At 34.6% G+C, this 17492-nt stretch overlaps 1 protein-coding gene across 6 annotated transcripts in view; it reads left to right on the top strand.

Moving 5' to 3' along the window:
• Window positions 1–17492, top strand: part of TRAPPC8 (trafficking protein particle complex subunit 8) — a 107127-nt gene that overhangs the window by 64989 nt on the left and 24646 nt on the right. For all 6 annotated transcript variants that reach the window (XM_001159900.7, XM_063795571.1, XM_054672014.2 and 3 more), the window contains 7 exons: window positions 1014–1208; window positions 1632–1762; window positions 4663–4737; window positions 5164–5290; window positions 7352–7506; window positions 14116–14558; window positions 16279–16426. In XM_001159900.7, coding sequence (XP_001159900.4) covers window positions 1014–1208; window positions 1632–1762; window positions 4663–4737; window positions 5164–5290; window positions 7352–7506; window positions 14116–14558; window positions 16279–16426 — 1274 coding nt within the window. The remainder of the gene's footprint in view (window positions 1–1013; window positions 1209–1631; window positions 1763–4662; window positions 4738–5163; window positions 5291–7351; window positions 7507–14115; window positions 14559–16278; window positions 16427–17492) is intronic.

The raw sequence follows: 17492 nt of genomic DNA, 5'->3' as shown, positions 1-17492 counted from the left end.
TGAGACTTGGGAGGGTAGGGAATGAAGGATGAGAAATTACTTATGGGTACAATGTATACTATTTGGGTGATGGCTACACGAAAAGCCCAGACTTTGCCACCAAGAAAATATGTCTGTATAACAAAACATCACTTGTACCCCCTAAATCTATACAAATATATTTTATATAAATGCATATATTTTAAAGCTCTCGATGGCTGTTAAACTTTGTCATTCTAAACATTCTTATATTTGAATTTAATCAATGTTTCTCCTTGAGATACGATTTAGTATTTTTTTTAATTGTCATATTGATAGTAGCATTGTTTGTAATAGCAAAAGAGTGAAAGAAATAGAATTCCTAATAGAGGATTAATTGATATGGTTTTGTATATTCACATAATGGATTCATGCTGCAGTACATGAGAATTCATGCTAATTCTACATTTCCCACAACTTGATGCTGAGTGAAGAGTCAATTACAGTATAAGTTTCAAACATAAAAACTAATTTTGTGCATTTTTTAGATATACTTATGTGGTAAAATCATGGATGAAAATGATACACTTTAACTTTGGAATACCTCTGGGAAGAAGTGATGCCAGTGGGGGCGAAGGAGAGTAATAAGATTGGGGGTGGTGCAGAGAGGACATCGACTCTATCTGTGATTTTTTTTTATTAAAAATATTTGGGATCATAGGTGAAAGTTGACATTTGTTAAATTTTAGTATACAAATATTTGTTATATTAGTCTCCATGCCTTTTCTGTATATTTGAAATGTTTTATATAAAAATTGCTTGTGGACACTAGGGAAAATACATTCTTTCAGAGTCAGGAGGAAAAGAACATCAGTATTATAAGCAAAATCCAGATAAGCTAGGATTAATGAGAGGATATTTTTCACTCAGAATTAGAAATAGGCAAGAGTGAATGTATATATATATATTTTTATTTCTGTACCTTATGTCTATTTAAAATATGTTTTATTTGAGGGCAAGTCTTCATAAACGTGTTGTTAACAAATTTTTTTTAGGTGAAAAACAAGCAGCTACTCATGTAAGTCTTGATCAAGAATATGATTCTGAATCCTCTCAGCAGTGGCGAGAACTTGAGGAACAAGTTGTTTCTGTGGTTAACAAAGGAGTAATTCCATCCAATTTTCATCCCACACAATACTGTTTGAACAGTTACTCAGATAATTCAAGATTTCCACTTGCAGTTGTAGAAGGTGATATACTTGAATTTTTATTTCTGTTTTTTATTTGTTTTACTTACAGCATGATGAAGATAATTTATTGTTTGGCACACATAATTGGTGCTGGGGATGCAAAAATAAATTAGGAACTCATAATTTACTGAGCTGCATTTATAAAACCAGACAAGGGGGACTCTTCTACAGCTATTTGCAATGTGATGTTGGAATATACAAGAGGGAATGGCATCCTTTAGTACAGAGAAATTGGGGAAATCTTTTCAAGGAGGTAATGTAGTATTACAACTGAATCCTGAATACGTGGACATTTATAAGGTAATAAAGGACAGTCTAGGCAGAAATGCAGAGCTATGAAAGCAAGATGCATTTAGAAGATCGAAGCTGAGAATGAGGTGTGATGTTTATTAAAGTTATTAATTTAGGCCTTTTTTTTAATAGAACCAATTACAGTGGAAGTGGCTTTTAGAAACCCTTTGAAAGTTCTCCTTTTCTTGACTGATTTGTCATTGCTTTGGAAGTTTCATCCTAAAGATTTCAGTGGAAAGGATAATGAAGAAGTTAAACAACTAGTAAGTTATTAAAAGGTATTTGTAATTATGTTTCAGTTACAGCCTAACAAATGCTGTAGTAACATTTCAGTGTACTCTGTTCAGTTAGCTATACTTCTTTTTGGTTTATTTTTCCTTAGTTATAAAAATTATGATATGTACTTATTTTTGAAAATTGAAAATACAGAAAAACATAAGGAATAGAAGTGAAACCATCTGTCTCCATAATATTTAGAAATAACCACTTTAACATTTTGCTGTGTATCTTTCCAGTCATTTTGTTTTTATTTTTTTTTTTGAGACAGAGTCTCACGCTGTTGCCCAGGCTGGAGTGCAGTGGCGCCATCTCGGCTCACTGCAACCTCTGCCCCCCAGGTTCAAGTGATTCTCCTGCCTCAGCCTCCTGAGTAGCTGGGATTACAGGCTTACCCCACCACGCCCAGCTAATTTTTGTATTTTTAGTAGGGATGGGGTTTCACCATGTTGTCCAAGCTGATCTCGAACTCCTGACCTGACCTCGTGATCCTCCCGCCTCAGCCTCCCGAAGTGCTGGGATTACAGGCATGAGCCACCGCGCCCGGCCTTCCAGTTATTTTCATTTGTATGTTTTTCCCACATATTTGGGATTCCTTCATACTGTGTATGTTGCTTTTTACATTCTGTGTTGTTTTATAGGCGTATTCTGATATCAAAGTGTCTTAATATTTTATTTTTGCATAATATTCCATCATATGGGTGATTCATAAGCTATTTTACTATCTTTGATAGTGTTTTGGCAAGTTTCCATTTGTTGACTATCACGGTAATACTGTGGTGCACTTTTTTGTGTGTGGCTTTTTACCTTTAGATTATTTTTGTGGGGAAGATTCCAGGGCATGAAGTGAAGATTTTAGGGAAAAGTATTGTAGTGCCCTGCTGGTTTCATAAAAGTTCATACCAATGAGCTTCTTACTAAGCAGCATATGGGTTTGGGTGTCTAATCTTTATGACAGTAAGCAGTATTACTTAAAAACTTTGTTGATTTGATATTTTTAAAATGCCATCTTAACTGTTTTATTTTCCATTTCATTGATTGCTGGTGAAGTTGAAACTCTTTGTTTTTCCTCTTTTGTGAATTGCCTATTCAAAACCTCATTTATATTTTTTTCTTTTCATTTCCGTGTCTAATAAGTCCTTTATGTATCTAAGATACTTAATTTTGAAGCAGAAATGATGTGGCCAAATAGTTTCTTTATTAATACCCACCTGACTGTAAATGAAATAACTTGGACAAATAGATATATTTACTTACTCATTTATTAGTTTATTCACCAGTATCTATTATATAACTTGCTTTTTTTATACTACCTTGCTAAATGCTTTAATAATGTGGCAAAAAAAAAAAAAAAAAAAGGATTTTGGAACTGGGAAATAACCCAGCATTTTGGTGCTCAAATGTTTTGATTTTTTCAAGATTGCCTTATTTTAAGTCTTGCTCTAGCCTAGGCAACATAGTGAGACCCCCATCTCTACAAAAATTTAAAAATTAGCCAGATGTGGTGGTACACATCTGTAGTCCCAGCTACCTGGGAGGCTGAGGTGGGAGGATTGCTTGAGTCCTGGAACCTGAGGCTGCAGTGAGCCAAGGTCATGCCATTGTACTCCAGCCTGGGAGACAGAGCAAGATCTTGTCTCAAAAAAAACCACAAAACAAGTAAACAAACAATAAAAATAAATAAATAAATAAATAAGTCTTGCTGGTTAAATTTGTCGAAGATATTTTGTATTATTTATATTCATTGTTAATAATTTGAATGAGATTTCCCAGGCTGTATTCTGACTTGAATTTTAGCAACTTCTGCAATTTTTCTAATCTTTTGGGTGCCTGGAATACTCAGTATGAGCGGTTAAATTTGGAAACGTTTTTTAAAAAGATTTATTAGTTTTTTAAGTATATTAGTCTGTTCAATATGGGAGATTTTAAAGGAGGTTTAAAGTTAAGTGAATATTTTCATTTGTATGATGAAGTGTTTCTTAAAATAATATTTTTCTATAAATTTCAAACTCTTTGGATTTTTTCATGACTAAGAAATGAAGAAAATGGACTAAGATGGTGATGGACTAAGATGCTGAACTGGAATGTAGGGAGTTTTTTGTTTCTTGTGCTAAATAATGTCATGGTGAAAGTATAATAGCGTTTATGAGGATCAGGTTTATCTCCAGTATGAGCCAATTAGCTCTGCTTTGCTACATGACCAGAGAAATGTCATTGCTTTGGGGGAAACAGGCCTTTTTCCCTTCTCTCCCACTGCTGTTATTGTCTACCTGTCTTTCTTTATCATGCTTAGCCCACCATTATCTTTTCTATGTAATTGACCAATTTTGAAAAAGAGGCTGGTCAGAGCAAAAGAAGAAATTTGCTATTATTGTAAGATTAAATTAAATGACCATTTGGCCATTGTTGACTATGAGCAGCTAGGTATTTTCTCTCAGGGTTTTATTATCTTGGTGGCGGCATCTTTGATATGCTCCCCTGTTTTGAAACAGAGTCTCGCTCTGTCACCCAGGCTGGAGTGCAGTGGCGCCATCTTGACTCACTGCAACCTCCACCTCCCGGGTTCAAGCGGTTCTCCTGCCTCAGCCTCCTGAGTAGCTTGGATTACAGGCATGTGGATAGTGGCATCTTTGAATCGATTGCTTATCCTTCTCAGTTGAATTGGACTGAACAAAATGAAAAAAATATATATTGAGTGCCTACTACAGCCTGGGTCTACTCTAGTTGTGGAAATAAAAACACTTTGTGTAGAGCTCAGCATGTGGTAAAAACCAAGTAAATGCAGACTTTAATTAGTGTTATTGTTTTGAAGTATTGATATATAGGAGTGTTAATAATCTGATACTTTGTTCATTGGAATGTATAATTTATGAAATTTATTTTTTAGGTTACAAGTGAACCTGAAATGATTGGAGCTGAAGTTATTTCAGAGTTCTTAATTAATGGCGAAGAATCAAAAGTGGTAATTATTTTATCATTTCTCTGCTTTATGCCTTTCTGAAAGTAAGGTGAAAACAAATTTTTAAATAATCTTTATTCAGTTTATTTTATATTCTAGTTTTCTTAAGAACTAAAATTTGGAAGATTAGGGCATAGGAATTGCTCAGGAGGAAATTGGTGGTTTGCAGTGGTCTTTGATTTGTTAGTTTCCTGAGAAGCCTGTTGCTTTCTTCTTGATATGCTTTTTATGAAAAGTTATTATTGAAGGTTTAGGCCTATAATTGTTAAATTTAGACGTTTTCTTTTGAAGAAGATGCTTTTCATAAATTAATTGGCATTTTAAAAGTTTAGGTCATGAGTTTATGTTTTTGCAACATTATAGAATTAGGTATTGTGCTATTTAAGATATTATGAAAACATAATAAGACTGACTTAAATATCTCCACAGGCAAGACTAAAGCTCTTTCCCCATCACATAGGGGAGCTGCATATTCTGGGAGTTGTTTATAATCTTGGCACTATTCAGGGCTCTATGACAGTAGATGGCATTGGTGCTCTTCCCGGATGTCACACAGGTAAAGGCTATAGCATTGGTAAACAATTAGAAAACTTTCTTAAATCATTCCATAGAATAAAATGGACAAAAATGAGGTGTTTTCTAAATAGGTTTAATGTATCGTTAAGTAAAGACATTTAGCCAGATGTAAGAATGACAAATTTAGATTATTTTGACTTCTAACATCATCTCTAGCGTCAAAAGTAAACAACTTGATTCCCTTCTGATATATTTTCTTTTGTTAATTTTTAGACTGTATTTTTTTCTGTTACTGATCCAAATTTAGTAAATTCTAACCAAATAAATTCTAACCATTGATTGTCTGCTGCCAATATAAAAACCATCTTAATATGTTCTTTTTTTTTGAATATTTCCTTTTTATAAAACATGGAACAAATTAAAGACCTATGTTTTCACATCACTGGATATTAAATACCTTAAGTTCTATCTTCTGTCTTGAAAGAGTAGGGCTTTAGTGTTAATCTGATATTCTTGGTGCACTATACAGCATGTTCTACACATTTTTGAAGAGTAAAACTACACGATATGTGCATTTAACATAGTTTTCTTTGTTTTTTAAACTCAGGGAACCCTTCAAGATTTAACATTACCATGTAATTACTGTGTGTAGTTATTTGAGTTTAAGTTGAAAAGATGCTAGGAGAGGGAGTTTACCATGAAACTTCCTACTTCTGGCTCATTTTAATAGATATGTCTTATTTTACAACAAATTAAGTTGAATAGTCCTTGACAAACATGAATTTAGCATTTACAAAAGCTGATTATTAACATTGAGAAAGTGGGAACACTTGGAAAATTTGTTGGTTCTTTTAACTTTCAATTAAATATACTTGCCTGGGTATCTAGGATAATTCAGTACACCATTTAAGAAAAATAAGTGAAATGAATCCATAGAAACTAAAAACATTTTACTAAAGAAAAAAATTTGCACTAAAATTGAGTAAGGTATTCTGCATTTTAGTACTGTATTTGTATTTTTTGGTTGACAAGAACCAGACAAAGTTTGTTTATAATTTATATAATTTATAATTTATTTATAATTTAAAAATGCTAATTTATTGCATTTTTAAAGCAAGATAACTGGATATTAACAGCTTTTTGAATCTCCTTTCTTTTCCCACTTGTATGTAACTAGGATCTTAATCTAGTATACAAATTTATGGTTGTCAGTAAAATATAGGTAGTTATTTTATTTAAGGCACCAAATATATGCATTAAAAAATACTTTATATGTTATTGTATAATATTAATGGGAAGAGACTGAATTAACTGTTAAAATCCTATCTTCTAAGCAGAGTTTTCATGATTTAGTGTAGCTCATTATTATGTAAAATGCTAATAAGGATTTGGGTCACATGAAGTGTGGGAATCAATACATTTTATATCTGGCTTGAGATTATTACAGTGACCTTCAGCACATTAAAGGCTTTAAGTAGTCCTGCAAGAAAGATAGTTGTATACTCTAGCTTTTTTCACACATATATGCACTACATGGAAGCTTTTGGGAAAAATTTCACATGAATATTAAACAAGTTTAATTTTGAGAAAACTCTACTGTATTTAATTTTCTTTGTGCAGTCTCTTGAGAAGATTCAGTTATTTATATTCCAGAAATAATTCAAATTAGTGTATATATTTGAATATGAGTAAAAGTAAAAAGTTGACCTTTTCATTGTTTTCCACTTCTTTTCTTTGTGAATAGATACCCATTCTCATGGCCTAAATTAAATTGTTGGACCTAAGATAGTTATTCTCTCAGGTTTTGTTAGTTAATAGGCACATGGTTAAATACAGATTTCAGAGGGCTTCCTATTGAGTAATGTGTAGTCTTTTTTTGCAAAGTATATCTAAAACCAAGTGAGAAATTAAGTAGCATACCTTAGTTGGTGTTAAACATGGAATGAAAATATACTAAATTCTTTGATTAATCATGTTAATCAAAATTGTCTAGAATTTTTCTAGAAATAATCTGAAACTTACAATATTCACATATTCAAGTTAAATTGATGTCAGATAACATACCAAATTATTTTAGGGCATTGATTGTTTTTTATTTCAGGAAAATATTCCTTGAGTATGTCAGTCCGAGGGAAGCAGGATTTAGAAATTCAAGGTCCTCGACTTAACAACACAAAAGAAGAGAAAACATCTGTTAAATATGGCCCTGATCGACGTTTAGATCCCATAATCACAGAAGAAATGCCACTGTTGGAGGTATTTCACTTTTTAAAATTTCATGGACTTAATTTATCTATATGAGCAAATATTCTGAGTAAATTAATTTTAGGCTCTGAGGTTTTTGATATTACATTGAACTATACTTTTAAATTATTATTAAGCTAGTGTTAAATATATTTAATTCACAATGTAAGGCAATCATGCAAATTGCCATTAAGTCATAGCCAGGCTATAAAATATAACCCTCAAAATATTAATGGAAATTGGGAAAAGTACTTCTAAAAAATCCACTCTGGATTTTAAAAATGAGTGACTCTTTTTCATAAGTTATAAAAAATAATTTGTGAATGAATGCTTATAAAAAAACTTAAGCAATGTAGAAGCATCTGAATAAAAAGCAGTATTTCACCTTCTTCCTATCTTCACCTTCTTATCCCATCCTATCCTACTTTTATACCATACAAATTAAAATTTGGAAAAGATAGAAACTGTTGCTAGGTAGTATAGCCAGAGAAAGAGAAATGTATTATTTAGTTGAAGGATCTTGTTCTGTAATACTAAAGTATTATAATATTTTATAGAACATATATATATTATATAATATATAAATATATATTTTTTATATTTTATAGAACATATTATAATAACATAATAAAGTATTATAGAACAAGAAGTGGCAGAAGCTCCAGGGAATTTAAGAGCAAATGTTTTTAAGCCTCTAGAAAGCATTGCTTTTGATATAACCCTAGTCCAGCAATTTTCAGTCTTTGAGCCACTTCAAATTTCAGGTTTCTAGAAGAAAGATGTGGTCCACTTTGGATCAGGCTTATACCTGAGGAGCAGGGCAAAGGTGGTAGGGTCATGTAATGTAAGGGTGAAAAAGGCCCTTCCTCCCACATCCTCAAGTTATTCTAGTAGGGGGTTTACAAGGATAGCAACCTACCTCCAAAAGTGCCAGTGATACCAAATTGCTGTTTATCTTTTCAGACCTTGCATTGTGCACTTATATATAGTTTTAATAATTATAGATGCAATCATACTACACGTTTTATCCTGTACTTGCTTTTTGTCCTTAATAGCATAACTCAGTCTTCTTTTTAACCGTTACATATGGTATTCTTTTATTTGGATATCCTGTAATATATTTTCATGCTCTTAATGGGTTTACTTCTAGTTTTTCACCAATACAGACAATTCTGCAGTAAATATCATGTATATATTTTGTCCATGTTCTAGATTTGACTAAACTTTAAAAATGGAATTACTGGGTGGAGAGATACATAAATTTTAAATTTCGCAATACACTACAAAATAACCTTCAGCAAAACTATAGTAAATTGCACTTTTCTTCAGAGTGAGAGTGCCTGTTGCCTTACATCTGTGCCATTCTGGATAATATCAGTTTTTGTTTTTTAATGTTTGCAAATCAGATTGAAAAATGATGTTTTTATTTACATTTCTCTGATAACGGATAGGGTTGATCAGTGTTTTTTGTTTGTATGATTTTTTTCCCCTCCATGTGTCCGTATGATTGCCTGCTTATACTCTTTTTTTTTTTTTTTTTTTTTTTTTTTTTTTTTTTTTGAGACCTAGTCTTGCTCTGTCACCCAGGCTGAAGTGCAGTGGCAGGATCTCGGCTCACTGCAACCTCCGTCTCCCAGGTTCAAGCAATTCTCCTGCCTCATTCTCCTGAGTAGCTGGGACTACAGGTGCCAGCATGCACCGGCTAATTTTTTGTATTTTTAGTAGAGATGGGGTTTCACTGTGTTAGCCAGGATGGTCTCAATCTCCTGACCTCCTGATCCGCCCACCTCGGCCTCCCAAAGTGCTGGGAACTCTTTTAATTGGATGTTATTTCCTTTCTTCTTACTGGATGATTTTTATGGTAGTAATCCTATACATGTAGTGGTGATATAGGTAACATACTCATGAAAATGGTGATGGGTGGTGTGTGCTGAGAGGTGGGCATTGCTGAACTACCCGTATTCTGTCCGCATTTAACCCTTGCTTAATTGTGATGCATGTAAAGAATTTTGTAGGGCAATAAAAAAAACTTATGGACTGACCCAAATGCCAGTTTCTGGTTGTCAAGAGATAAGGCTCAAACTTTGTTTTTTAGTTCCAGTACCATTAATAGAATGTGGGCAACTCATTATGCCATCTTTCTATTATATTAATATTCTGAAAGTATCCATACCAGGTTCTCTTTTAGATGCAGTCTACTCTGTTTGATAATATTTCCTTATTTCTTTCTGTGTCAGTACTATACTGTTGCTTCATCATTTTTTTTTTTTAATCTGGCAAGCCAAGTCCCTTTTATAATCTTTAATTTTTTTCATTTTTCTTAATACTTGTGCCATTTTCGTCCAGGCTTTGCAAGTTCCCACAATAATAATTTTGATTAGAATTGCATTGGTAAAGCCTAGGAGTTAAAAAGCTGATGATGAATTGAAATGAGTCAGGAGTCAAATGTTATCTTAGGGTTATTCACCATTATTGTTTAAAAGTCTTGAAGTAATGAACATTTTGTTTGGAATTACGTTTCTAAAAATTTGTTAGAGCTTACTTTCAGATGGGAAGATTCTGATCTATGTGGTCAAAATAAATCAGTGTAAGACACCAAAATATACTGTTTTTAATGATTGTGCTAGCTGCTAGCTTTGATTTTTTTTCTCTCCCCCCCCCCCCCTTTTTTTTTTCTGGAGACGGGATCGCTGTGTCACCCAGGCTGAAGTGCATGGTATGATCTCTGATCACTGCAGCCTTGGCTTCCTGGACTCAAGTGTTCTTCCTGAATAGCTGGGACTACAGGTGGATGCCACCACACCTGGCTAATTTTTTTGTGCTTTTTTGTAGGGACGGGTTTCACTACGTTGCCCAGGCTGGTCTCAAACTCCTAAGCTCAAGCAGTCCACCCACCTCTGCTTCCCAAAGTGCTGCGGTTATAGGCATGAGCAACCGTGCCCAGCACCTATGATTTTCAATAAGCCATATCATTTAAATATTCTTCAGTTATTAAGATTGTTAAATGTACAGATGGTTTTTAAATGCAATGCTTCTCAAGTAACATATTCCTATGAATAGAGGTTTACTTTTACATTGTTTAAGCCTCATCCCTAATTATCTGGCCTTCATTTTCTAAGTGAAAGTTTTTTCACTTAGAAAGGAAGGAAGCTTAAACCAGATATCTTCTTGGATTTTTAACTCTGTTGAACTTAACAGTCTTTATATTTACATTCATCTGGTTTTTGATATTGCTAGGTCTGTATTTAACTTTGCTTCTTGCATATCACAATTTTAGAAAAATTTTGTTATAGAGGCAGTTCTTGAAGAGGGTATTTTAGAGCAGAGGGCCTCTTATTCTACATAACAAAAATGGTGTTTGGTTGATGAAACAAAGCTTGTAAAGTGAAAAACAAAAAAATCAGTAGATCCATACCCTAAACATTTTACCTTAATTTAAAACATACTGATGTACATTTATTCACCATTTCTGGGGGGGTGGATTTAGAGCAGAGACCTTTTCTATGAGTGCTGGTATGGGTTTCCTGATAGGAGTTTCATCTTGTTTCATGCATTAAACTACATCCATAAGTTGCACTTTATGTTTCCAGTTTTGGTTTCTTCAGAGTGAGAATCTAGACAGTTTGTCAAGTAATCTAAACACTATGTATGTCTGGATTTTTATCTACAGATAAAAGCTATACTTTCAGCTACGGATGAAAGCAGTTTACACAATACTTAATTTATGTGAACAAGTTTGGGAATAGATAGTGACTCTTGAAAGGAGAATATGATGGGCATTACAGAAAGCCTAAAGCCACTGATGTTCAGTTCCATAAACATCACTCAGTATTTTCTAGTAAGAGAATAGGGAAGTTGGTTAGTTCAACAAGGTGGTATGATTATGATGGAAGTCAGCTAATAGACCATTTATTATATTTGGACAGACAGTGGAAGACATGAAAACTGGTGAAAAAATTCATAGAATATTCCTGTGCCTAATATTTCAGAAATATTTTATGGAATTTGAGATGTTTAAGGGAATAGTAGAAGTAGTTACCCATCTATACTGTATGATGAAATAATCTGTAGCAATATATATTTATCAAACAAGGGTGAGAATGAAAGTTACTGTAGCTCATTGAGAGAAGATAAAAATAAGAGTCATTTGCATACTACTATGTGTATAGCATACTGAACTCAAACAATGAGCTATGTGGATTAGAAATCTTTCCCCCTAAATCTTTTTTTTAATACAATTGTTTTTGTTAGGAATAATTTTAACATGTAGAGAAGCAGAGAAAAGAGCAAACTCCTTTAATTTCTTACACACAAGCACTATTATATATATGTGTCATTCAACTAGACCATTTGATTTGTGTCTAGTCATTTTCTGTTACAGGCAAAGCCACAATGAATAATCCTAAGCATGTCATTTTGTACTCACACATGTATATCTTCAGGATAAATTAGAAGTGAGATAGTGAGTTCTTGGTCTTGTTTTCCATTTATATTTGAAGCTATCACAAATATCAACTATTTAAAAGGACTTTCAGCAACTGAGCATTTGAAGTAAAGGCTAAATATACTTGTTCTTTTTGTTTTTTTGAGACGGAGTCTTGCTCTGTCACCCAGGCTGGAGTGCAGTGGCGCAATCTCGGCTCACTGCAACCTCTGCCTCCCAGGTTCAAGCAATTCTCTTGCCTTAGCCTCCTGAGTAGCTGGGATTACAGGTGCACACCACCATGCCTGGCTAATTTTTGTATTTTTAGTGGAGACGGGGCTTCACCATGTTGGTCAGGCTGGTCTCAAACTCCTGACCTCGTGATCTGCCCACCTCCCAAAGTGCTGGGATTACAGGCGTGAGCCACGGTGCCTGGCCTTGTTCTTCTTAAAGAGTCAAAATAGTATATTTAGTAAACCTGTGTTCTGAAGGTACATGTGATCCTATACATAGTTGGTACCACTGGTCTTTTATGTGTTCTGTCACTGTTACCATTTTACCAATGCTGTAACCTTCTTGATGGTATCTAGGTGTCTCTATGTATTTTAGTGTGTTTTTACACACTGAATACTCTATTTCACTTTTTATTAATGCAGCTGTGTTGGATATAATAACAAAATTAATAATTCCTCCACAAGTTTTAGCTCGACTATAAGCTTGACACTGACTGATCAGTACAGAGAGTCAGTGTCTTCAGTATAATGCTATGTCTAGCTTATTTTTTTATCCTATTAAATCTATGTGCGGGATTTCTACATTAATCCCTTGTTTTCTCATTTATTTTTAAAGCTTCTAATGTCCCCAAATTTCATCTGATTTTTTTCTTTTTAAGAATATGGCCATAATGAAGTCCCACTCACATTTAGATTCAAAAACATATTTTCACTGGAATTTCATGAAGTGACTGCCAGCTATAACTTTATTAGGACATTTCACTCATATTGTTACCTTTATCTTCCTGCTTGCTTAGATGTTAGTTGTGACATTTAAATATCTGTTTTTTTGTTTGTTTGTTTGTTTTTTGAGATGGGGTCTCACTCTGTCACCCAGGCTGGAGTGCAGTGGCACAATCTTGGCTCACTGCAACCTCTGCTTCCTGGGCTCAAGCAGTCCTCCCACTGCAGCCTCCCCAGTAGCTGGAACCACAGGCGTGCGGCTCATTTTTTGTAGTTTTGATAGAAACAGGTTTCACCATGTTGCCCAGGCTGGTTTTGAACTCCTGAGCTCAAGGGATCCACCAACTCTGGGATCCACCAACTCTGGCCTCCCAAAGTGTTGGGATTACAGGCATCAGCCACTGTGCCCAGCCAGTATACTTAAAGATCTTTTAAATGCAGATAACTTACTGTATGATTTCATTAGCCCGAATTTCTGTCTCTTTAAGCACAAGTCCACAATCCCTCATCTGAAATATTGAGGCCACATGTGTGTTGGAAATCAATTAAAAAAATTTTTTTAGAAGTGTGCGTGTGAAGTTATGTAAACCCCATTGCTTTGTGGCAGCACCTAGTAATCAAACACATTAATATTTCTTGCATGAACTGTATTAATATCACACTAAATGGGAAAGAATATAAAAAGCCTCTATTAGGTCAGGTTTTGCCCCCACATGAGTTACTAAAAGCCTGAGGTTGGAGTTTTTTGGATTTTAAAATTATGGATATGAAATCATAGATCTGCCCATTCTTTCACTTTAAAACCCATAGTAAATCTGACATATCTTTTCATCTTGATGATATAGACATAAGTAGTTGAGCTGCTTCTTTAGTTGACAGTTATAAGGTTTATAAAACTGATATTTACTTCATATAGCCGTGTTAAATTACTTTCAACTTTTCTGGTCCATAATCTACCAAGTTGTGAAAGTTTTGACATGTTAGCCCTCTTGTGTACTGATAGTATACCTTTAATTCATAAGTCTAGAATCACTACTGAGTGGCAGAGTAACATTCTTCTGTCTCATCATATTTTCTAAAATGGAGTCATTAACTGCCACATATTCAGGGAGATACCAAAGAATTAATGAAACACTTGTAAACCTTTGGTTAAAAAAAAAAAAAAAGTGTCTTAAAGTGTTATTCATTAGAGGTTCAAAATTTTTAACAGACAAATAATAATATTTTTTCCCTCCAATGCAGGTGTTCTTTATACATTTTCCTACAGGGCTCCTCTGTGGAGAAATCCGAAAAGCATATGTAGAATTTGTCAATGTCAGCAAATGTCCACTTACTGGATTGAAGGTTGTTTCTAAACGTCCAGAGTTCTTTACTTTCGGTGGTAATACTGCTGTTCTAACACCACTAAGTCCCTCAGCTTCTGAGAATTGTAGTGCTTACAAGACTGTTGTGACAGATGCTACCTCTGTGTGTACAGCACTCATATCATCAGCTTCTTCTGTAGACTTTGGCATTGGCACAGGAAGTCAACCAGAGGTGATTCCTGTTCCCCTTCCTGACACTGTTCTTCTACCCGGAGCCTCAGTGCAGCTGCCAATGTGGTTACGTGGGCCTGATGAAGAAGGTGTCCATGAAATTAACTTTTTGTTTTACTATGAAAGTGTCAAAAAGCAGCCAAAAATACGGTTAGTATTATAAAACTTATAAAATTTAACATCTATGTTCAATGTATATGCACATATTCAGATAAACATTTTGATATTTACTAGCATGTTAAGAAATTACTCCGTTCCAGATTATGCAGGGTATTTATATCTGAAATTGTCTCAAATAGAACTGTAAGTTCTAGGTACCCAAAAATGAAAAAATAAAATTTAACGGCACACATTTTTTTAGTTGCTTCTGTCTGTAAACTTCTCAATTGTTTGATACGATTAAGTACTGTAGACAGAGCTATCACATAATAATGAAATTAACAGGTACCATGTATTAAAATAGGGCGTCATTTATGTATGAAGACAACCTGCCTGGTCGTCTCAGTCATCCTTTTTTAAGAAAATTGTTTTGTTTTACCTTTTCCCTAGTGTTCCCCCTTGCCCCACAAGAATGTATGAAAAACAGTACATATTTACAGAAGAGAAGATTATAATGGTGTTACAATAGATGATCACTGAAGAAATCAAAGCTAACTGGCTCATCCAGGATCTATGACCTATATTTTGTTCAACAGAATATTTTCTTTTGATACCTCCATTGTCATTTTTACAAAATTAACTAGGAATAACTTGGGAGGCTGAGGCAGGAGATTCGCTTGAGCCCAGGAAGTCAAGGCTACAGAGAGCCGTGATTATACCGTTGTCCTCCAGCTTGGGTGACAGAGCAAGGCTCTGTCTCAAAAAAAAAAAAAAAGAAAAAGATTTTAGCATTCGAATATCAAGGGAGGGATATGCAAGAGAGTAGTGGGTATTATTCTAGGGAGCGGCTGTATATATTTTATTTGTAAAGATTTACAGATTAGAGAACATAAACTGAATGTAGTTAGTTCAGCCACAGTGTAAAATTTTTGTAAAAGAAGTAAAGAGGAAGAAACCTTTGAAATGTAAAGCTTATATATGGTGAGGAGTTTTGAATACCAGGTTAAAGTTTGAACTTTATTTGGTAGTCATTCAGTAGCTTCAGAACCACTATTAGAAGCAAGGCTGGGCGCAGTGGCTCACACCTATAATCCCAGCACTTTGGGAGGCTGAGGTGGGCAGATCACTTAAGGTCAGGAGTTCAAGACCAGCCTGACCAATATGGCTGATGAAGATGGTGAAGATGATTGATTTTTGGGGGGAGATCACCAAAGTACAGCACATTAACCCTAAATATCCTAGAAAGCAGACACCTTATGATGAAGATGATGAATATGGCAAAACCCCATCTCTACTAAAAATACAAAAATTATAGGGTGTAGTGGTACATGCTTGTAATCCCAGCTACTCAGAGACTGAGGCAGGAGAATCGCTTGATCTGGGAGGCAGAGGTTGCAGTGGTGAGCTGAGATCACCCCACTGCACTCCCACCTGGGTGACAAAGCAAGACTCTGTCTCAAAAAAAAAAAGAGAGAAAGAAGCACAATCAGAACATTACCATATGAAGATTATTTTTATGTGTTATACAGATGAATTTGGTAAGCAGGGCAAAAACTTAGACAGGGAGACTAGTAGTTTCCTTCCAAATTGGATAGAAAGAATTGAACTGAAGTTAGGCTAACTATGTAATTTTACTTAATGTATTCTATGGATTTTTAGAGTATAAATGGTCCTGAGAGTGATCAGTTTTTAAAATCTTTATTTGGAATTAGATAATTATAACATAGAGACTCTGAGATTAAATGTGCTTTTTTTTTTTTTTTAACTTCAGGCACAGAATATTAAGACACACTGCAATTATTTGTACCAGTCGGTCTTTAAATGTACGGGCCACTGTCTGCAGAAGTAATTCTCTTGAAAATGAAGAAGGCAGAGGAGGCAATATGCTAGTCTTTGTGGATGTGGAAAATACCAATACTGTAAGTTGGTTTAAAACTGAATTTTGTTTTTAATTATATTTGAAGTGTTTCCCTTGTGTTTAGTAGTGGTTTTTGTTTTCCTTTACAAGACAGCATAAGCTAGGGATTTTAGGAATGTTCATGTAGAATAGTACGAAATCATCTTAATTCTTCATTAGATTTGTGATTTTATCCCTTAGTCTGTCTTCAAATAAAAAGATCTTCTGATATTAATATGGTACACACTGATATGCTATATAGTTCCATTAATTCATTCTAAAAGATTTCATAAAATGCTTTCTAGGTCTCACCATTGAGATCCATTGGTGTTATTAAATTGTGAGGTTCTGTTAATATATCACATTCAATATTAACTTGGTAATCTTCACTTGCACATTTCTAACAGTGCCATTTCCTTTATATAGTAAATTTCTGAAATATTGCCATTCCTGTTTATGCACTCTAATATAAAAATGAACATTTTTTTTTCTTTTTTCTTTGTAGACAGGTTCTCATTCTGTCACCCAGGTTGCTCACTGTAACCTCCACCTCCTGGGTTCAAGTGATTCTCATGCCTCAGCCTCCCAAGTAGCTGGGATTACAGGCACATGCCACCATGCCTGGCTCATTTTTTTGTATTTTTAGTAGAGACAGGGTTTCACCATGTTGGCCAGGCTGTAAAAATGAATATTCTTTTTTTTTTTTTTTTTTTTTTTTTGAGTTGGAGTCTTGCTCTGTCGCCCAGACTGGAGTGCAGTGGCGCGATCTCTGCTCACTGCAAGCTCCACCTCCCGGGTTCATGCCATTCTCCTGCCTCAGCCTCCCTAGTAGCTGGGACCACAGGCGCCCATCACGCCCGGCTAATTTTTTTGTATTTTTAGTAGAGACAGGGTTTCACCATGTTAGCCAGGATGGTCTGGATCTCCTGACTTCGTAATCCGCCCACCTCGGCCTCCCCAAGTGCTGGGATTACAGGCGTGAGCCACCGTGCTCGGCCAAAAATGAATATTCTCAAAGACGAGAGTGTGATCTCTCATGTTTGAAATAGGACTCTTAGCATTAGATTGATTCAATTCAGGTACTTATT

This window comes from Pan troglodytes, chromosome 17 (assembly GCF_028858775.2).
Source record: "Pan troglodytes isolate AG18354 chromosome 17, NHGRI_mPanTro3-v2.0_pri, whole genome shotgun sequence".
NCBI classification, from domain to species: Eukaryota; Metazoa; Chordata; class Mammalia; order Primates; family Hominidae; genus Pan; species Pan troglodytes.
Note: the sequence above shows the minus strand (reverse complement) of the source record. Positions and strands in the feature narration are given on the sequence as shown.